Source organism: Apteryx mantelli, chromosome 2 (genome assembly GCF_036417845.1).
Source record: "Apteryx mantelli isolate bAptMan1 chromosome 2, bAptMan1.hap1, whole genome shotgun sequence".
Lineage (NCBI taxonomy): Eukaryota > Metazoa > Chordata > Aves > Apterygiformes > Apterygidae > Apteryx > Apteryx mantelli.
The window spans coordinates 23694246-23716940 of record NC_089979.1 but is presented as its reverse complement, the minus strand read 5'-3'; the positions used below and the strand labels follow the sequence as shown (position 1 = coordinate 23716940).

Below are 22695 nucleotides of genomic sequence, written 5' to 3'. Positions count from 1 at the left end.
TGGGAAGTTCTCTTTTACATAGTTAGAAGCAAATTATTGTTTTAGCACTATTTTGCACATAAATTGTGATTTCTTCTAACAAGCTCAGTGGTTTTTTTCAGTATTCCTCACAAGAACTGTATTGGGCACAGATTATTTTACTGTTTTAATGCCCAGGACCTAAGGACATCTGAGATCTGCCCTGCATGTCTGAAAAAAACGCCTAGTAGAACCGCTGAAAACCAAGCACTCCAGCTCCAGAGGGAGCACCTGGCTGAATGAGAGCCAGGACAAGCAGCAGGACATGCACCTTCAAATCCCTGGCATATGCCCTTGCTGTCAGCCATAATTTAATCTTTAATGTTATTTCCTTGGAGTATTTACATAGCTCATAATACTTGTGGGATGCCCTTGTCTTAGCATAGGAAATGACATAAATATCACAGGTGTCAGAGCCACTGTGATTCATAAACACCGCTCTTTAGCGAAACCCACTATTCCCAGGTTTCTCATTGTGACTGGTCTCTATTTTTATAGTCAAGTTAATCTCTTTCTATTTTGTAAGTGGTCTATCAGGATCTGCTTCTGTACTAAGCTAACCTCTCAAGTAATCCTTGTGCCCAGCTAAACATAACCACAACCTATTTATGTATTGGGCTGTCCCCAATTAAGCTGAAAAATACTGCAACCTAGGTCAGCAACTGGGTAGCACTAAGTATTAACAGTGGCTATTTATATCGTTAAGATGTTTCAGACTTGCTGTGTTCAATAAAAGCTTTGACTAAGCTTTATAGTGCTTCCTGTCACTTGTGGCCACATGGGTTTGAAATATAACAATGTGATGGGCCCCAAATTTTCTGGTTTGAGGTGGCTCTGCTGTGATCTCCTGCACATTGCCCATTCTGCGGTGGCAGCTCAAGTCTCTGGCTTCCCTGAGCCCTACAGAAGGCAGTTTTTATGGCAGCTGTGAATGTCTTGATGCAGTTTTGAACTTGGCAGCTCCTCCCCTCCGCTGCATCTGGCAATGTGACAGCAAGCAGGAGGTTCTGTTCAACCTACTCAAGAGCTTCTTCAGGCATGTTGGTGTTAAATAAACTGATTTCCCCTCAAATGTAGTAAGAATAATTTGTGCATTTAAATAGGAAGGATTCAGGAACTTGCTGCTTCGTTTGCAGAGAAGTATACGCTCTACAAGTGCATCATGGAAAGACAATAACTAAAGCAGTGACGCAGGCTTACAGCATGCACTACAAGAGATATAAACAAAAGGCCACGATCAGGAGCTTTGTGTAGCTCAGATGAAATTAGCAATTAATACTGAAGACTGTGCATTGCTTTTGACTCTCAAGGCACTGTATTCTTCTCACATCCAGCCTTGGGGGTATTTTATCTTTTACTTTGCCACAGACCAGAGAGAGCGGCTGTGGCTGCTGATCTTCAGTCATGATTGCGTTTTTTGCTGTTACTGGTTTTTGTTTTAAAGAAAGGATAAATGGATGTGGTTGCTATTTCCATTGCTTCCAGGCCAATTCAGGACCAGGCAGCTGAGGTGCTCCTAGCAGTGGGTGCTCACCCGAGGAAGGTGGTGCAGCACAGCAGGGGACTGCGCTACGGCACGGCTGCCACGGGGAAGCCACTGTTGTGGTCTGGAGGTGAAATTAGAGCAATGAGGCCAACAGCAAAGTGTCACCAAGTACATTCAAGATGTGGAGCAATCCCATGAAATAGCTCACCCCACACACCTTGTTTGTTAAGAATTTGGCCTTTCTGTTTTAAAAATTTTTTAACATACTTTTCAAAAATTCAGGAACATTTCCCCTCACTGTGAAAACCCCTTCCCACTGTTTTCAGAAATGGAAAATAAAATAATATGAAATGCTAAAACCAGCAGAAGAGCTTCCTCCAGCATTCAGCCAGAGTGAGCAATAGGAACATAATAGTAAATTAACAGTGGAAAGGTCTTCGTGACCAGGCTGCAGAAGGGCCATGCCCCAAATCCCCAACACCTGATCTGCGTTGAGGCTGGCAGGAAGCTGCTTGGCTCCTGTGGGGCTGCCTGGGGAAGGCAGCAAAGAGAGCCCTCTCCAGATTTGTCTCATTTCTGTGGACAAGGGCTAACTCGCTCCCATCTGTCCCTATGCCAATCTGTATCTCTTTGTTTTCCTATGCCCAGAGAGCAGGAAAATCCCTGTTCTTACTGATCCACTCCACCAGAAGATATAAAGACAGTGCCCTGCTGGGGACATGCTGTGCAGGAGGACACTGTTTCAGGCAGTGAAGTTAGACGGTTTTCCACCTAGACTTGCAGGATCCAGAGGTCTGTATTCTTACAGAAATTTTGTCCTGCACTGTTCAGATGAGTAAATAGCAACCTGTATCTTTAAACAATGCCACAGAGTGGCACAAAGAGTGAAATAGCACTAAATCTATAAGGCCAGATTGTTAAAGTTAGGATTTTGTGTGCATATCCCAGCTGCTTGCAAACCAGGTAACAGAAAGCTACATTTCATGCCTGGTACCTCCATTCTAGGGCTTGACTGCTTCCTGGCCAGGGAAGAACTGAACTCATCTTGTCTCATCTCTCCTCTCCTCATTGATAAAATGTTATTAATGCAGACTGCCCTGACTTGTACATCTAAGCTTTCTCCCATTTCTACAGACTTTGGACCTGAAGATCATCTAAATTGCAGCTTTCCTTTTCTGTTGAGTCCGAATGAGGCATGTTCATGAGTTTCCTTCACCAGGAAGGGAAAGGCCAATATTCACTTCAGGTAGAGCTGCAAGTGTTTTGGAGTCATTCAGTGCAAGAACATCCATGGGGAAAGTTCTTTTTTTTCCCCAAAAGCTGGAGAAGGGACTCCTCTGCCTGCAGGCTGGCTAAAAATCCATGGTGTGAACCATGGCCTCAGCCTGCTCTGAGGACTGTTGTCTTAGTGATGGCTGAATGCTTTGGAAAGCCAAAGGAGCTCTTAGGTGGTAGCATCTGTTCTGGTAGTTGTTTTGGGCTGAGGAGGCTTGGGGCCTTAATATAATCACATTTCTGTAAGCAATATGAGACCGAGAGACCAAGGTAGTGGGAGCTGGAAGGCTAAGGACTTCCAAAGAGAACACTTTGCTGGGGTGTAGAAAATAAAAATCCAGGGAATGACATTCTGTAAATGACATCTTCAAATATGGGACAATGAGTGAAACTGCATGATCTCAAGAAGGCTATTCTGAGTACAGGACATCTCTCTTTCCCTCGCTCTCCTCTCTTCCTTCCTCCTCCTTTACTGAGCTGGGAGGTTAACGTGTTGCATGTAGGCAACTTAGGGGGACCAGATGAATCACATGTTTAAACAGAAAATGACCTAAAGGTGCTGTTGAAGGCCTCTTGCCATGTGAGGGCAGACAGCAAGGGACTTCATTCCCTGTGCAAGGAGAAGCCAGGATAACCAAGGCAGAGGCATGGTCTGTTTTTTGTGTGAAGTGTGAGAAGCATCCAGGCATGTTCTGCATTGTATAGGTTTTGCTGAACCAGAAATGTGCAGGCATATGAGGCACAAGGTGTTCCTCCACCACAGAACATGTGAACTTTCATTGCTTTTTTTCCCTTTAAGTACTTTGGACGTGTTTTTTAACCTTGATTATTTTTGGTTTGAATTTATTTTAAGGGAGATTCCTGATATATACCAGTGTGAGAGGAGGAGACATTTCCTGCAAGCAGATATTTGAAGATATTCAGGTGAGCTGTCAGAACAGAACTTGCTATGTGATCCTGTAATGAAAGAGCATTTTGTCTCCTACGGGCGTTACTCATCTTAGCTTCATCTTTTTCTAAAGCTGTGAGTGAAGGAGAGTGTGGGAGGCAATTCAGCACAGGAGCCTACCTTAGCTGCTGTGACTTCACTTGTGAAGGAGCCCATTTCCCTTCACTGACTCACTAAGCCAAAGTTGCCTTTGTGAATGCTCTGCTGATGAGCCAAAGAGCTTTTGGAGTCAGTGTTGCATAGCCCAGCAGTGATGATGTAATTCCGGCAGTGTAGTCTTAGGTCGGAAGTCAAACAGAAGAGGGCTTGTAACTAGGAGACCAAAATATTTTCTGTGCCTTTTGTGATGGGATGCGTCCACACTGTTCCCCCTCGTGTCTCTCTCTGTTCACTGTGATATGTTTTATCATCTTAGTTCATGTTTGTGGTACATTGGGTCTTACTTTATGATGTGGCAGAGTTGTTTAAAATCCATCAAACTGCAATTCCAGAGAGTGCATAGTGCAATGGGAGGGTGAATGTGGCTTTGTAGCCTGCTTGCACTGTGTGCTTGATTGACCAAACTGTGAGCTACATAGAGCTCACATCTGTACAGCATTGAAAATCAGATCCAGTCTATGAATCATTCTAGAATTACGTTCCTTGAGGTCGTGACTTTGAATTATCTATTTTCTTTCAGCTTCTAAATCCGCCAGTCTTATCATTGATTAAATGACAGCAACACAGAGGCTTTATGAAAACCAGGACTGCTGTTGCTTCTTCTACAGGCACACAAAAGCAAAGCCTTTCCCTACCAGTTTCTCTAATTTTTTACTTCATAGGAACAATGCATGTTAGGGACCTGCCTTACGAGTGGCTCACCTGAGAAATGTGCTTGAGCAGTTGATGGGCATTCCTTTTTTCTTACCCAAATCTTTGAATCAGCAGCATGCTTAGAGTCCTTGGCTTCACAAGAACAGGCTCTCTCTTGTTAATGTGAAGCCTTAGTAGCCTTTGGTGTAGAAAATGCTCAGAAAGCATTAAAGAATGTGTTAATTACCATGGGGAAGAAAGTGTGTGACAGAGACCTTGCAATTCACTGCTTCTCAAAAGGCCTGTGCTGTCCCACATGTTACCTCAGAAGTGTACATTTAGCAGGTGCCTGAGATGCACTGGAGAACAATGTAATGAAAGTATTAAAGGTTCTGCTAGACATCACAATCCTTGATACTGTTTATTAATGCTGGCTTTTTAAATTATTCCCAACTCCTGTGTTTACTGCCTGCTTTCAAAATAAATAGATTTTATGAGAACAATAGAGAGAAAGCAAAAGACAAACAAGCAGTGGGTGTAGGAGGGCACCCGGCAGCTTGCGCGTGCCCGTGTGTGTCCCGGAGAGGGGCCTGAGGAGAGCCTCCTGCAGCTGCGCCACTCCTTTCTGGTTCCTGCAGGGAGGCAAGAGCCTGCAGTGCCAAGGAACTGGCACTGTAAAGTGAGATTGAAGCTGACAGCATTGTAACTCCTGGTGTTTTATTGAGTATGTTCCCTGTAAAAAGTGCTGGCTGTGCTCTTTCTTTCTTTGGGAAAGAGGATTCCTGGATTTGTGCACGCTTCATGCACAGCAGAGCGTACTCTGTGTACAACACTTGTTGCTCATATTTCAGCTAGTGTTTGTTGCAAAGCTGTCTCTGCCGAGTGCTTTCTAATACTGATGTGCACCTTTCAGCACAGAATCCTGAGCTTTGTTAAGGGCGAACTCCTTGGGCTGTGCAGCAAATGCCTGGATGTGATGGGATTTATCTATAGTGGTAGCACACACCGGTTTGTAGAAGCAGGGCAGAAAACCCTCAGTCGCCATAAGCCATGCTGCCACATGTCACAGGCTGTAGTGTGTTTTTATGGGCCATTTTACAGAAACAGCCATTGATATTCAGCCAGTGTGGATGGCAAGAGAGTTAATTCCTCCCTGGAGGAGTGTCCCAGTGGCTACTGGGAAAAGACTTCTGTTGCCATCCATGCTGACTGGGACACAGTACAGGTTCCTCTAGTTTTGTAGCCAAGTTGCATGTGCATTTATGCACCCCCTATACCATAGCAGGATACTTGCTGAACATTGTGCTGTGTTCAGCATTGCTTCTGTGATGATTGCATGTTAAAACCTGTCTTACATACTGTACATCTCAAAAGACACTGGTTAAAATTTGCCTTTAAGTTGTTAGGGATAGATTCATTTCACTTGAGTGGCTGTCTAACTTGTAGACAGTTAACTTTAAGGCTAATATTAGTGCCAAGAGATTCATCTTCCCAAGTTCCCTCTGCTGTCTGTTGGGAAGAGAGAGGCACCTCCAGGGATGATTCATGCTACCTGTATTAGATGTATCATCCTGGAGGTGCCTGTTTAACCCTGGTTCCCTTTGGGAACCAAGACAACTAATTTAAATTATGTTAAATGAATTCTACCTGCAGGGCCTGGCACTCAGTTGCCCTATGCTGAAAACAGTATAACACAGATGAAGAATTAGATCTTAAAAAAAAAAAAAAAAGAACATATCTTCAAGTATTTGTTCATTGTCACATCTTTAATTCTGGGAAAGTGGAAAGTGCACACTAAATGACAAAGGAGTAAAGCTATGTAAATTAAAGAGGTGCTGTTGTTCAATTAAATAGACATTAATTATATCTGACCGTATACAGCATCTTGCTAAAAGGCATTTCGGGTGGCTCCAAGCCACTTACATTCTGATGCGGCAGAGGGTGTGTGTTTTGCTGATAAACACAAGCCTGGGAGCCAGAAAATCCAAACACGGCCGTGAATCACCGCACATGATCCCATGGTCCCATGAACCATCACTTCGCTAGGCGTTTGCGCGGTGAGCAGCGAGCGCGCAGCCAAGCACGGGAACAGGGGTCCTGAGTAAAGGACACTGTAACTGAGGGCAGGACAGCGTTACTGAACCTCTCAAAGCAGACCATATTTAGCTGCAGTTTTGCTGCTGTTCATCATCTACATGGTAGGGAGAACGCAGGGGAGGGACGCGATACCTGGCAGCCGTACTCCAGCTGTAGCTTGACCTTGCTTAGGAAGAAGAGACTAGTTGGTTTAAGCATCACGATCCAACCTGTATCATGCATTTTTAACTTCACCTTTCTCCTGGTGTTGATGTGAACAACAAGCCTGGCTGAAACCTGCCCAGCTGAGCTCAGCTGTGTGCCTTGGCTGAACAGGAACCGAGTGTAACCACTTCTCTGATTGAAACAGCGCTAAGGGCAGAGGGACAGGACACCCTGGGCTGTATTCGCTTCTGCAACAAACCTGTCCACTGCTACGGCCCTACAGATGCAGTGAGCTTACACCAGCACAGCATATAGGTTTCCCGTTTGCTGAATGCTGAAAATACGTTTTGGGTGATCAGGACACAGAGGAGAAGGACAACTCGGTGTCTGTGCACTGGCACTGGGAGCTGCTGTCCCCCTGTGCTGGTGGCGGCGGTGGGGGGGATGCCCGGTCTGGGGGCAGGCGCTGGGCGGCTGCGTAAGGGCAGGGTGCCCCCGCAGCTTCCCTCCCTGGCTGTCAGCTAATAACATGTCCAGGCTCAGCGTGCGCTAATACCCGGCAGGCCTGGCCGCGAAGCGCATGGCAGGGATTCCTCTAAGCAGATAATGGGCTCAAAACGCCCTGTGTGATGTAAAAGCGGGAGGAATTTGGCAATCTGGTGTTTACATGGGTTGCAGAGCAAAACTCCTTGTGTCTGCGGAAAGCTGAGCAGCGCACATGTGAAATGAGGCAGCCTCCTCCCGCTGCAGATAGGCTAATCGCACAGAGAAATGCCATCAGAAAACAACCCGGGGGGTGCTACTCGGGGAATGTGTTTTTTTGTATGGTGAACAGAAGAAAATGGCATTAAAAGCTGACAGGTAATTATGACATTTGGAGCAAGCCCCCCTGGAGATTAGGGTAAGATCTACAGGGAAGCCACTGCTGAAATATCACTGTTTTCCTTCAAACACCAACCCCAAGGACCTGCAGGTCAAGTCCCTGGCCATCACATGGAATATTTCTGAAGTAAATTTGCTTTCATAGGCTGATTACTGAGAGCTTTCTTTGTATTTTCCAGTGAGATGAAACAAGTTAACTGAGTGCCCCTGATTCTTGGTAACCATTGCCGATTGCTATTGGTGGGAGAGTCCTGGGTATCACGACGAAGAGGAAGAAACTCCAGCTGGACCAGAAGACTTTCTTCTGAATTTCTCTTCAACAGTTCAGAAGAACAGAGACCTAGATTATGCCGTTGACAGTTTCTAGCCTACAGTTTGCTGATACAGAAGTTGTCTATCATTAAATTACCATCATGACTTAATATTGTAAAAGCAAGCAGGATTTTTTTATGGCAAACCAGGTTTCCTGTGGTTGGAAAGGCGACCGTGACTCATCAGCCTGATTCCTCTGTGAACTGTGATGTACTGCAATGATCATAACTGCAAAAATGCTCTACACTGGTACCATTTTTCTGAAGGCTTTTTCAGCTCTGATTTTGAAGAACACTTATGGCTAACACACATCCTACTATTATTAGAATATTACAATTTTTTCATTTGCATTGATTCCATTTGAAAAACACATTTATTTATGTCATAGGTGATGTAACCCTTTTCTGTGGACAATTATCAGCAGAATTCTTTACCATCATTCAATGCAAGGGCAGGAAATAGGCAGTTCTTTTTCTAAACAAATCTTACTGAAATAATTCTGTTTTGCCATTCACTCTTTATCATTCTTTTTTCCCACTGCAAATAACTTCTTTTGATTTGCTTTTCTTTTCAGTTAACCAGACTAACAAATAACTTGTATTTTATTATAAGCTGAGCGGCATTGCTTCTGTTGACTGCTCACTTCTCAGTCTTTGCTTAATGTTCTGCTGTGTCTGCTTAATGCAAGAGCGGCCAAAAGGTATTTTCCCCATTCGCTACAGTCATAAGGACTCTGCAGTGGACAGATATGAGTTAGACCTTTCTTTTGGGACATCAGAATCCAGATTATCTGCAAGTAATAGACTAATGAGGGGATCCCTAGTGAGGTAGCTTATTAAGCACAATCCTGTTCCCTGAAAGCTCCAGTGCTGGGTTTTACCTTCAATGCTATCTTATGCATAAGAAGTACAAATCAGTGCTTCTTCCCTATCCCTGTGCTCCGTCATCAAAGGATCATTTTCTGCCTTCGGTGATCATTTAAAAAATTGAAATGCTGCTGCAGTGTGGGAAAAAGGAAGGTGGTGGAACAAATTCAGTGCCCTTTGCAAGCAATTGCTGGAAATACAGTCTATCAAACCTGCTCTTCCAAGGGGAGCAGGGGACTTTTAGTTAAACATCTTTTTTTGGTGGTGGAACACTTTAAAATGCTCGTGCTTATGTTTCCCTTAAAATAAATCAAATTTTTATTATTGCTTAATTTCTGAGTCTCTTTCTCTCCCCTCTCCCCAACTTGATTAAGACCCTTGACAGCTCTCCCCAGGCTCATAACCCTTCATTTACCTAGCTCATTCCTCCTGATTTCAGACTACTTTCTCCCCCCTTACCTTTCCTGCTCAGTGTGGAACTTCTTACCCAGTCGCTGGGTGTGAAGCAGGAAAGCCAAAGGCAAAGCTGGGGATGCAAGCTGGTGTAAATAAGTTTTGGGTCCTGTTGCTATGGGTCTAATTCTCACATGTATCTGTGCTCTTTGCTCTGTCCTTGCTTACTGAGCTGCCTGTGACCCACCGCGCTGCAGGAACGGGTGGTGACCCTAGAGCAGCTCTGCTAAGGCTTATAATAACTGGGGGTACTCCCAGCGTGTCCTGCACTATCCAGCCCAGCATCATGCTTAGATATCCAAAAACATTTCTTTCCATTGCTGAAGTATTAGCTGATGCTATTGCTGGGGCTGAGAACTGTCTACTGGCCAGCCAAAACTGACAGATGTGAGAAATGGTGAAAAGTGTAAAATGCTGCTATGATATGGAGGAGAGGAAGGTGGTGGAACCAATTCACTGCCTTTGCAAGCAACTGTTGGGAACACAGTTCACCAGATCGGGTCCTCTGATGGGAAAAATGAACAAATATTCTTCTCCTAAATGTATAGGGAGGGAGTGTAATTTCAGACACTCTTTGTTCTATTTCTATTAAAACAAATCTGAATTTTGTTGTTCCTCCTTTTTTTGTTTTTTTTCCTCTTGCATTTTCCTCCCCCTCCAAGTTGATTCAGGCCTTCTCTAAGCATGATCCTCAAGCTAGGAGGCAATTTGAGGAGCTACTCTTGCCTTCCTGTACATAAAAACAAAATGGCTAGTTTAATATCAGCTAAAAAACACTTCTGTTTTATATCCTATGGAAAATTTCTGCCTAATTGCTCTGGGCATCACCTGCTCTAATTGCAACTGGCCAGAGAGGGATTGCAGAGCTGCTACTCTGCAATGTTTATTTCATCCTCGCTGCAGGGAGCGTTCCTTTAAGACATGATTACTGAGGCATAGAATGGTTATAACAAGTAAAAAGCAATCGCTCTGAGCTTTAATATTGCTCCAGCTGGCTGCCCTGAGCACTCCTGTGCTTTATGACAGCCCCTGGCCTTGTGCTTGTCTCTTCTCGTGCCTGTATCTCAGGCAGTTTTAGTTGCAGAACCATTGACCAGCAAAGAGTGCAAGAGGACAGAGCTATCCAGGGCCACATGTGCATCCATCAGTCTATTGGATTGTATTTGGAAATTTAAGCCTCTAATCAGCCTTATTGAGAAAGGCTCAGTTCATGTGCTTCATTAGTCATCCTGCTGTTATCCCTTGTAAGTGCCAGGAGGCTTAGAAGGCTGCACATCTCCCCAGCTTTAAAAAAAGTAAAAAACATATTCTCCACAGTCGTAATGATTGAAATTCATGGGTGCTGATGGCATTACCTGAGGAATGACTGATGTCTTCATTATAGGAGGAAAGGAGGCATCTTGTAGTTTAGAATGGGCATGGAGAGCTAATTGTCAAGGTGGCAAAACTGGAAATAGGTTCAGAAGAGAAAGCACAAGGGAAAACATGTGCAAGTTTCCCAAGTACAAACACTTCATGTTATGGCTGGGACAATCCCTATGGACGATTTTATAGAAGAGATATATTGTGTGATCGCTAGAGAACCATGTTTTCTTTGTCTGCCTTGAATTTTATGAAGAATTTATGCAAGATGATGTCTAGCAATTCCTGATCTAAGACTAATCATAACTAAACACAAATGCTTTTCTGACTTTGCTTTATTTCTACTGTCTGTGCTTTCTACTATGATATAAGTTAAACATTTGGGTGAGACGTTAGAGCCTACGGTTCTGCTTAGATCAATCTCGCTATAAAACTCTCCATTCCAGTGGTGGATATGTTTTGCTTTTTTACACGTAGTGACAAATTACAGACAAGTTAAAGAGAGCTAAATGGATCCAAGATGCAGAACACAGTCCTCCAGCCATGAACTCACCTTCAGGGTTTCCAGCACATTTCAAAAAAAAGAGCAACTTTGGAAGGGAAGCTGAGTGTGCTGGCAGCAAAAGAACGAGGCGTTCCCCCTAGAAACTGCTGGCCACCCCATAAAGGTGACACTGAACTTTCCCTGACAGAGCTTTTGTGGGGTTTTGCCATGCTGTACAGTGAGTATTAGCAGCTGTTGCATACATGCCGTGCAGCGGGAGCTGCTATTTTGTGCTCTTTGAGGTGACCGCATGGCAGCGAAGACTCGGAGCCAGCTGTGCTGGGGACCGGTGAGTGGGGACGTAGGATCCGGGACCAGCTCAGATACTGCCAAGCAGTAAGTTTTGTCCAAGTACCCCGCTAATAGATCTGAATAATTTCCATGTACATTAATATAAGCATATACTTTGGGAAAGTAATATGCTTGAATTGGGCATGGTCTCTATCGGGCTCTCGTCTCTTTAGGCTTGAGAAGAGACTCAGAAGGTCCCTGCAAATCCCCATGAAAGACACGGGAATGCAACAAAGCCAAAGGGGAAATAAAGCAAGCATATTTCAATTGCAGAATTTCCTAAATGTCCACCTTTTCACTGGAAAACAAATCAGTTTTACAAGTTTTAATCAAAGCATAAAAATGTGGAGGTATGTGAAATAAGTGCTAGACAGCAAACATAGTACTAGACGTTCTTTTCTGCATATCACTGTTCTCTTTAATAAAGATACATGGCTAATTAAAGGCTTCCTTGTCTGTAACTGAAAAGAATGGGGTCATGAAAAAAATATTCTTCCCCTTGTTCAGAAATGGATCTTTGGACTAAAGTGCGGTATAAAAATTACAGTCACCTGTTGATTTGGGGTGTCAATAGAGTAACCAGGAGATTGTAAATAGAAAGGAAAACTTTTGGAGCTCGTTTTTGAGCTCATTGTAGTTAACCCAGAATTTAGATAATTGAGAGTTGACTATAGAGTTTCCATATACTTTTATATAACTTGTGGTATCCTTACCAAGTAGTTCTGTGGAAGTTTATAATTTTTTTTTGTTAATTGAGAAATTTTTTCTGTATGTTGTTAGAAGTGTAACCCAGTGGCATTACAATTTTTTTATTATTTATCAATCATATTAATTTGTTATTAAAATTTAAGGAGCAGACCCTTGTTTTGCACCATATACACTATATATTCATCTTTCCTAATAAACTGTGGACTGCATAAGCACTCTGCTACTCTGACTTGTTAATGCTGATATATCTATGCCACTGTAAAGCTGGAGTAACACAGAACGTGTGGTCAGCTATTTTTTTAAGCCATTGCTAGTAAAGGGTTAAAGCAGAAGTGAGAACTGATTATGTGACTCTGAAAACTGGATGCAGTGACTTGGAGGCTAAGAAAAACATGAAAAATAGGATCTTATGTATTAGAACTTCTTTCTCAGAAAAACAGAATAATCATCCTACTTTTAAGATATCTTCAAAGTAACATTGCAATATTTTATTCCAAAGAAACATTTTGTCCAGCAGATAGTCCATTGCATTTTGCAGACAGAGAACATAGCACGTTTGCAGCATCTTATGCATTAATAAAACTTATGTCATTTTTTAAACATCATCAGTTTTAATAACACTTGACTGAAAAACGGAATTATGATGAAATAGAATGTATCATTTTGGTTTTTTCCACTTTCCTGTTTTCATCATTTAAGAACCAAACGTGTTTATTTTACTGGCAATATGAGGAGAATCATATGATTTCAAGGAAGGCTTTTGAGATTGTAAGTTTTTGCTCTTCTGCATCTCCACTTCCTCCCAGCTGGGGGCTGGCTGTTGTATGGAAAAGCCAAACACGTCACGGAAAAGCCCTGTCCCTGATCAGATGGGCTTAATATAAACCAGGTTTGCTGAGAGCGACTTAAAGAGGCAGCCCATAAGCAGAAGAGGATTTACTTGGGCAGACCAGTTCAGTGTATCACACTGCACTGAGAGAGAAGGGCAGGGAGAGCAAAGGACCTGGCTGTGGGGAAGAACCCAGCAAAAGTAAGGCAATGTTGGCTGAAATACGTTGGTCCGAATGCAGGATTTTACTACAGATAAACTATAGCCCCAAACAGCTAAATGCAGTTTGTGGTATGAAAAATAATTTGAACTGGGAATGCTATGTGCAATAGTGAGTTATAAGACTTTGTCTCATTTGGATTTGTTTAATAAAGGATGATAATTTGTTAAGGAAAAAAATTATAAAATGTTTATGATTGGGACTATTTATTGATTGACTGTTAATTGAAGATAGTCATTTAGTCTGTTTATTGTTTGACTGAATTAAAGCTGGCTTTTCTTATGCATCTTTTCAGTGAGGAAACTATAAGAAAAGAGTGGATTTTCAAATTAAAGTGTGGTAAAAATTTCATTTTGTTTGTGAAGCAGTCTTTGCTTTGTGCTTAGTTTCTAGTTAGATATATTTTTTTCCTGGCAAAGTTACTGTGACTAGGACTATGCATATGATCTAATTTTGCCACAAGGTACTGTGCATCACAGAGAAAATATTGCATAAGTTGGGATAAGTTCACTTAGAGTGTGCTTTTTCTGCATATTTGTTCTATGACCTGTTGTGCATTTATTCTAAGAAGTTTTCAGAAAGCTGTATGTGAATAGGAAAAACGATTTGTACATATCGTTTTGATGTGTTGCTGCACTTATTTTCATTCACTACTTCTTATTCAAAATATTCAAAATTTGTTATTGAAAGTGGCCTGATGCATTGTGCAGACAGATATGCTATTTATTAATATGGAGAAGAGAGCTAAGAAACATCAGACATATGCCAAAAAGTAAAATGTCTAAATAACTGTCACTTTGGGAACTGGAATGCATCAAAGTAACTTTCCTAAAAATAGTAGCTCTTGGCCTGTGAGAATGACATCACTACATGCCTCCAACGAAGACAAAATAGAGTTTGCAAAATAAAATGTAATTAAGAGCCATGCGCAGGTAAGGTGAGCTAACTAGCTATGTAAGGTGAGCAAACAAGCTTGGATAATGTAAGCTAGCTGGTTTTGTGGTAAATTAAGTTATTGATATAATATCTGTAACTTTATGAGCTTTTTCTCCCAGTGACACCTTCTTTAGAGGTCAGATTCAGTACCTCCTCAGAAAAGCTTGACTGAGTCCTCACTTCTACTGCCCAAAATGCCACTCTGTGCAGTAGTCAGTTTTTGTTTACCCTGCTATAGATGAGATCAAAATCCATTCAAAATACATCATAGCAAGACTTGCTTGCATCGTTCTTTTCTAGTATGAGGGTTGTCTAGCATGTGACACCTCTTGCTTTCCCAAAAGATTCAACTCTTAACTGAGAAAATGGGAGCGATGCTGCAAGCAAAATGGGATTTATTTTGTGATTGTGTGTGCAGCTGACATTGCTGGAGGGATCAGTCTGTCTGTGCCAGGAGTGAGTAGGGAACGGGGCACAGCCGTAGGGTGTGCCTGTGCCCACCCTGTACACCCAGCTGCTTTGGGAACTGGAGGCCACGGGGGCTGGTCCCTCTGTTTGCCCCCAGTTGTGCACCAAGGGAAGGGACCAGCACCTATAGGTGCCGCCTATGCCATCAGCTGTCTCGGCGGGGACGCAGCAGTATGCACGTTCCCAGGCACGACAGTGCTGGTGAATGTTGCCCCTTCCTTCTCCTCCTGGGACACAGCATGATGTGCTACCTCCAGGGCTGCACTGCACCTAGTAGAGCAGTGAGCCTGCAAAGGCTAAACAAAGCTAGGATTTAGCGTATGAGGGTGGTATCCTCCCTAGGACGAAAGCCATGGCTCTGACTCACTAACTAGAATATTTCTTTGTGTACCAGCAGCAACAAAGAAGTGCAGAAAGTCTCATTTTTCTTTTGTTGTATACTAGGTCCCCATAGAAGAGCAGGACATGCTGCATTGAAGTTAAGAAGAGGGAGTTAACACATTTCTAAATGCTTTGTGGTGACATTTGTGGTTTCCGTGTTTCTCACTAGGGGTAAAAAATGACCCTCAACAACGTTACCATGCGTCGCACCAACAACAGTGGCCTGCAGCAGCAGCAGCAGCGATGGAGCATCCCTGCCGATGGAAAGCATCTGCTGGTCCAGAAGGACTCCAATGAATACAACGTGCAGAAACGATACACCATCAATCCTGATGATTACTACAGAAGAAGCTGGTCCTCGGAGTCGTCTGACTCTGTCATCTCCTCTGAGTCCGGCACCAATTGTTACCGGGTGGTGCTGATCGGGGAGCATGGCGTAGGCAAGTCGTCGCTGGCCAACATCTTTGCGGGGGTACATGACAGCATTGACAGCGACTGTGAGGTGCTGGGAGGTAGGTCATGATGGCCTGGGGTGCTTGTGTCTACTTGTGGGTAGTCCTCTCAGTATTAACTGGCACTAAGGCACAGAAAATTAGCAAAGCCATTTCATCTGAAACTGAGGTAACCAACACTTGGGTCTGATCATCAAAATTGATTCCAACACATCTATCTCTCTTAAGAAAACAAGCAAACAAAATAGGATACAAGGACTAAGGACCTCACTAACGAGGAGCTAAAGCCTCTGAAAGTGAACAGTATAGATTCTCATGCTATTCCATTTTAAAATACCTGTTGGAAGCTGCTATGTTCCTGCCTGTGCCTGTGTTACAGGAGAGACCGGTTCAGCTCTCAGACAGGTCCCAAACATGTGTCACCGCTGGCTCCGCAGGGTCAATTCCTACCTTCTGTGGGGGAGAGAAAAAAACTGAAGGCCCGGTTGTTTTACTGGAATGTAATGCTTAAAAATAATATATAATGAAGAATGCTCCCCCTGCCCCGCTCAGTCCTTTGATCACCTCCAAAATATTTGCCATTAGAAGTCATATATAAATATATTGCCTCAGTATAGGCTGTTTGGAGTTTGAGTATAATATGTCTCCTCCTCATTTCATGTTACTTGCACAGCATGGCTTCCCCCAAGGGAAAAACAGATAAAGACGCTTCAGCAGTGTAAGGGAATTCCTATTGCCCAAACTGTGGGAAAAGGCACAAGCAGTAGGGTTTTCTCTGACACTTCCCTCTTGCTATTCTCCTGCATTTTTGGTTAGGGTTGTGAAATTTTCTTTGATCCCAAGGATCAGTCAATGCAGAAGGTGAAGTTGTGCACCAACCTGTGAGCCATATCACATATGAGATATTGCTGTGGAAGGGTTGTGCTGTGACAGAAATCTCTTGTGGCTCTAGGGACACATGCTGTCACTTTTGAACGACATGCTTTGGAGGCTCGTTTTGCTAGTCGATACACACAACTCCTTTTCCCCAGCATAACATTTCTGCCTGTTGCCTATTCCCCTTGTATGGTGGCATCAGTGCTAGCACACAGAGTTTGGGGGCTTCTCCTCCAGCCTTCAGTGGAGCACAATCAGTGAAGCTTTTCATGTCTATACCTCTCCAATTAGGAGAGGTATAAACCAGAGCTTAACAGAACCCAGAATTAGGAAGGTAGAACCCATGTTTTCCTTGCGAGTTTTCACAAACCGAGGGTAGAAATCTTGGTGCCTTTGGGGAATTTGAAGTTGCTGCAGTGCAGTGACTCTAAGCCAGTTATTCAGGTGTGTTCTGCCTACAGCTTCTACTGACTTTCCCTCTAATCCCACCAGCTGCCCTTCAATCTGGAATAAGTCTGATAAAAAGTTTCCTGGTGTTACACCAGCGAACTAGGTTAGACCCCTTGGGCAATCAGTCAGAAAAGGCAGCTGATTTGCTTTACACACCATTGTCAGCTGGTTTCCTTATCCTCCATAGGAAGCTGTGTGGTTTCTCTTTTCATCTGCACTCTTAGCAATACTGCTTGGAGCATAGTTATGTCAGGTTTTCATGGCCAGGTCTGCTGAGGTATCAGAAAACTTGCTGTTGTAATATTTCTCCTTTTTAGTGTCAGCTTTGAAATAAGCGTGAGATGAACTAATTGCTCACGTTCACTGTTTTATATCTTATAGAAGTTCCTTAGGATTGACCAGGGTGCAAATGAGTGCTGAATATGCCTGTTTTGAGCATAGCATTTTCCAGGAGTGTGCTTGGATGTTTGCAGCTGCTCCAAGTATAACAGAGACTAGAGAAGTAGCCCTCTAAATACTGCCCTGTAGCGCATACGGTGCTCGTTGCTATGCAGCTGCTTGGTCAGTCGAAGAAACTATTCTCCAAATTCTAGCTTGCAAGCTGGAAATCTTATTGCAAGAGGTGATAGTTTCACAATAGTCAGTTCACAGAGCAAATAGAGCTGCTGTTATGGCCTGTTTTTGCTACTGACTATAGGATTAATCTAACTCATAAACACAAATGCCATGCCATTGGCATGGGGAACTCCTCCTCTTGATTAGCTTTGTCTTTTTAAGACAAAAGCTGCATTTTAAGTTGTGCCAGCCCTGTGCTCTTTTTTACAAAGTTTCTCAGTATGCAGTAGCTGATTTTTATTTTAAATATGTAATATTTTTTGGATCATGCTTTTTCATGGATTCAGACTCCTGGCTTCTAAGAAAGCTGGTGATTACAATTTGGGGGAAAGTTGACTCTAGCAAAGCCCAGCAGACATTTTATGAGGCAAGAACTAAGACACAGCCCTATCTGTGTGTGTGGTTGGGGCAGCCCTTCAACAATGCACTGAAAGAAGTTGCATGCCCAAAAACTGGCATTTTTCACTGATGAGCAGCCCAAGACTAGAGACAGGCCCAAACCCCACAGTACTCCTCCAAATGTCCCCAGATTTGGGGGAAAGAAGGGAGATTTAGAACTTGAAACAGGAGCTTGACTGAGATTTCACAGAAAGGATTGATCTTCACTATTGATGGGAACAGCTCTCCCAGCTCTAAGAAGCACCTAGTCACATGGAGTTTGTAATCTAGATATGAATTTTTGTAGCCTTAGTACCAAATAATTGATCTTTTGCGGTTTGTTGACTCCTTTGCTTTTTGACATCAAAGGTAATGTTGGAAACTGTAAGATGGGAGACAAATCTCAGCATTTCTAAAACTCAGCAGCCCTTGTCTGGCAAAGCCCTGTCCTCATTGCTGGGTAGGCTGTTAGCTGTATTGCTCTCAGCAGCAGCGACTGTTCACCCGTGAACTGTCCCTGCTAAAGCGAAAGCAAATATTTTCCATTACTCAGCCTCGCTGGACTCTGTCACTCCCATGGGGCAAATGTTCAGCCTTTGGTTATTTCTTCCACGGGTTCTATTTTTTCTCTCCCACATAAGATAAAGAGGATATCAGCCAAAATAATGAACATTTTGTTTCATGATCTTTTGGTCTCATTCATATATCATGAGAAGTAAGACAACCAGCAATGAACAGAGGGCAGGTTCAGTGCTGATAGAAATGAGGAGAGAACTGAATGTGAGCCAGCATAAAATCTGGCTCACTAGCTTGAACCACGAATGGATTATATGTATTCAGCTATTTGTTTTTTGTAATGTACATGATGCCACAAAATAATATATAATAACATTTCTGATTTTCCTTCCGGAAGACACATATGAAAGAACCCTGATGGTGGATGGTGAAAGTGCAACTATCATACTGCTTGACATGTGGGATAATAAGGTACTTTTTATTTGTTCCAGTCAAATCCTAAAAGAAAAGTGCATATGCAAGTGTGCTAATATCAAAAATAGGTATCTTTGGGGAAAGAAAGTAGCTGTTTTCCTTACTTCAGCATCAGGGAAAATATAGGATTAGGCACCCTCTGCCTATAACCAAACCAAGCATGCCTAAGGGCTCTGCAGTGTGAGCTTGAGAAGAGCAAGGAAATTTATTTGCCTTCTTTACTTTTTTAATGATAGAACAAAACATACAAGCCATGTTCCAGAACCACATTCATTCCAGTCTAAAGCCAACACAATGAATTCTTTGGTCCAACTTTTGCCCTCCTTTGTGGTGATGTATTCATATCATCACCACTTTGGAATTACTTTTAGTATAACTATGATTCAAACCATACACAGTGTAGTTACACCAAGAATGGGTTTAGATTCTGTAATGTTATATTTTCTAAGGAAAATCCTTTCCATGCTTAATCATGGTTGACCATTTCATTTGAACAGCGTGAAGGAGAATGGATTCGAGACCACTGCATGCAAGTGGGAGATGCATACTTGATTGTCTACTCCATCACAGACCGAGCAAGCTTTGAGAAGGCCTCTGAACTCAGAATACAGCTCCGCAGGGCACGCCAGAAAGAAGATATCCCCATTATTTTGGTTGGCAACAAAAGTGACCTTGTCAGGTGCCGCGAAGTGTCGGTGGCAGGTAAGGAAAATGATGAGGACAAAAACTAGGTGAACTTCAAGAGTCATCTAATAGCTTTTGAACAAACCCCAGAGCTCTGGCTAAGGGGGTCCACTGTGATCAGGACTGGGCAATAGAAGAGCGATAAAAGAACAGAGGACTGGAACAGTGGATAGAAGACTGGAAAGGACCTGTCAGGTCTCTAAGCCTCCCCTGGTGGTGCAATTACCATGTCAGATAATCCTTTTCCTAAATTTATTGAGTTCCATCATAAAAGCAGCTTGGATTTCTTCCCCTGCACCTCCTCATGGAAGATCACTGCTGAATGCGATTGCTCTGGTAGCTGGAAACCCTTTGAATTTCTGAAACATATTTATGTACAATCAGTTTAGGGCCCTTTATTCTGCTGCCAAAGATAATCTCTTAGTTTAACTAGTTCTCTTTCCTCTCTGGCATTTAACTTCCTGATGAATTTACATTCCCTCCCACCCTTTATTTTACTATTCTAACAGCTCCCAGCTCTTTGAACATGGAGAGTGGTACAAACATCCTCCTGCTGGGGGCAGGGACATTAAGTCCCTTTGGCTCAGTCCGGTGCTACATAGCCCTACTCACGTAGAACTGGAAGCAGCCTACCTAAATTAACCTAGCCCGTAAACCCTGACTGTCAGCCAAACAAATTAGGGTGGAACAGAGCCTGGTTAATGCCTGGGTCAGTCGGCACCTGCAGGTTAGGCATGACCAGCTCCTCTGGCCTCTGTCACAGTTGCCCAAAATGAAGAGTTTGAACTGAGGCAGCTTACTAGTAGTCCAGGGAATCCTATTTTCCTCTCATTTCTCTATGGCCTAGCTGAAAAATGTGGTTTCGTTTGAGAGATGACAGATATATTCATGTTGTTCTAGATAAGAAGACTGTTAAGTTTATGTTCAAATCATTAAGGATAAGAGCTAAGATTTCAGATTGACCCCTGAAGTTATGGGCATAGTTCTGCATTTACGTAGGGATTTTGCATGGGTCTGTTCACACCAAAATTGTTACTGTCCAAAGACCTTTTTTTGTATATATGACCTGTAGAGGAGGATTGGGCCTTGCCTGCTATGATAAAAAGACCTGTGCTGTGCTTATGGAGGGCACTGTCACCTTTTAATTTGACTTGAGGGAGCGTGCATGTGAGAAGATGACTAGGTGATTTTGAGTCATTGTCGACCTCTCGGCCACCAATGTCTCAGTGCGAGTCAGCCTCAGCTCCCTGCACAGCTGACAGCGAGAACTGTGCTTTTCCAGAAGGAGATTCACTCCCCGTTGCTGTGCCGGGAGTCTGACACAGGCCAGATGAGTCACGGGCTAGAAAGCAGTCTAAGGTGATTAAAGACTTATCCATGACTATGTTAGGCTAGAGGAATTCCCCTGCTAGAGCTGGCTCCCTGCACACGGCAGCCCGCAGCGAGTTTGCTCCCCCTGCCTTGCTCATGCCACCTCCTGACATATCCTCCTTGCAATCTTGCAGAGGGCCGAGCGTGTGCTGTCGTGTTTGACTGCAAGTTCATCGAGACCTCGGCAGCTGTGCAGCACAACGTGAAAGAGCTGTTTGAAGGCATCGTGCGACAAGTCCGACTCCGGAGGGACAGCAAGGAAAAGAACGAGAAGCGTCTGGCTTACCAGAAACGAAGAGAGAGCATTCCCAAGAAAGCCAGGCGGTTCTGGGGCAAAATAGTTGCCAAGAACAACAAGAATATGGCCTTCAAACTCAAGTCCAAATCTTGCCATGATCTATCGGTACTTTAAGAATGTTGGACTCTGCCAGAATTTGTGGCATTACGTGTTCATTATCTATGTTGTGGGAAATAATCAATCTATATTAGATTGGGCTATAAAAATGACTTGGATTCACAGTTATGATTGTGATGAAATGTGCTGGCCTAGGAACAGCACAGTGCATGGAAGTATCTCTCCTTCTCTTTTGCTGGTAGTTTTAAAAGAAAAGTATAGACCAGAATGACCCAAGGTTATGCTGGGAAGTGTTCTGGAAAGTACCAATTTTTTGTCCTGTCATCTTTGGATAATAGCATAAGAACCTCAAACCATCATGACTTGGGAAGTGAATACTATACTCTTTACTCTTTCTCATTATTATTTTTTGGAAAACTGTGTAAAGAAGTGAGGAACTGACTGGGGATTGGTTCTTTGCCAATCGGCTGGTCAGGCTTAAGCACCCACAGCTGAAAACTCTGCATTTTGTAAAATAATCACCAAGACACTTTTTTTTTTTTTTAAATTTTAAGGATTGGTTTCCATGAGTCTACACATCTTTTACTTTGAAAATATTTAAAGGAAAAATCCTATAATCGAACAAATTTTCCTCTCATATTTTCATGCTATGGGGACTATTTAAAAATCAGAGTAAAAAATAAAATCAAAGCGCAAATTGTATCAAAGTGCATCAAGTGCAAGATGCCAAACCTTTAAAAATCACCTGAGCTTTTATAAAAAACCACATGGACTTCTTGTATCCAGCCTTGGCCTTTGTCTATGCCAGAGCTATGCTGTATTTATTGTTGTGCAAAATAACAAGCATTTTAATGTTGAGGGGAAATGTATTTATTACCAAGTTTCTTAAGAATAATGTTAATTTTATTACTATTTTCTATCTAATATCTTTTTCAGATTATGCAAGTTTTTACTTACATGCCTTGTAATAAAATAAATAAAATATATAACTGCCTTTGAGCCTCAGCAGGAAATTCCTAAGAATTTTTTTAAGTTGAGGAAAATATTTTGAATGCTTGGGAAGATTGCTACATGACAAGTGCAATGAGGATTCCTTACATGCATCTCTAAACACAGATTACTTAGCAACCTAGAATCACAAAGCAAGAATCACTGGCAATCTCAGTGCTGTTAATGCACAGTATCCCCCATGTGCAAATGGGGTTGTGATGACAGAGATAAAAACAATCCATTCTTAAATAAGGTATTTGGCTCTAAGCCTGAAAACACCTTAGAAATGAAGAAAATTATCATTACCTCCATTTTAGAGGCAAGAAGTGAAATGCTGCGCTCAGGGACAGAAAGCGGTTAATTGGCATGGCCTCTAGGGCAGGCTGTGCCCTAATCCTCAATTAGTGTTGAAAATTATTTTACTAGCATGATCTTCATCCTAGACCATACTGGCTTTTGTGAGTGCACCTCTGAGTTCAAGGCGGATGTGCAGTTACACCATTTTGCCAGCACATAGCTCA

At 42.8% G+C, this 22695-nt stretch overlaps 2 protein-coding genes across 3 annotated transcripts in view; both read left to right on the top strand.

The window, feature by feature from the left end:
• The window catches only part of RAD54B (RAD54 homolog B), a 101750-nt gene extending 92597 nt beyond the window's left edge, over positions 1–9153 (top strand). The window contains exons 15-16 of the mRNA XM_067290299.1: positions 3633–3703; positions 7823–9153. Coding sequence (XP_067146400.1) covers positions 3633–3703; positions 7823–7825 — 74 coding nt within the window. The 3' untranslated portion in view covers positions 7826–9153. The remainder of the gene's footprint in view (positions 1–3632; positions 3704–7822) is intronic.
• Positions 9154–13103: 3950 nt separating this feature from the next.
• On the top strand, positions 13104–22178 carry GEM (GTP binding protein overexpressed in skeletal muscle). 2 transcript variants are annotated; one of them, XM_067292294.1, is made up of 5 exons: positions 13104–13209; positions 15183–15525; positions 18698–18771; positions 19272–19476; positions 20964–22178. In XM_067292294.1, exons 2-5 carry the CDS (start codon positions 15192–15194, stop codon positions 21239–21241), a joined length of 891 nt encoding a protein of 296 aa, XP_067148395.1. In that variant the 5' UTR covers positions 13104–13209; positions 15183–15191; the 3' UTR covers positions 21242–22178. The 2 variants fall into 2 exon arrangements, with proteins under 2 accessions (XP_067148395.1, XP_067148394.1); XM_067292293.1 differs by having other exon boundaries at positions 18695–18771.
• Positions 22179–22695: the final 517 nt, after the last annotated feature.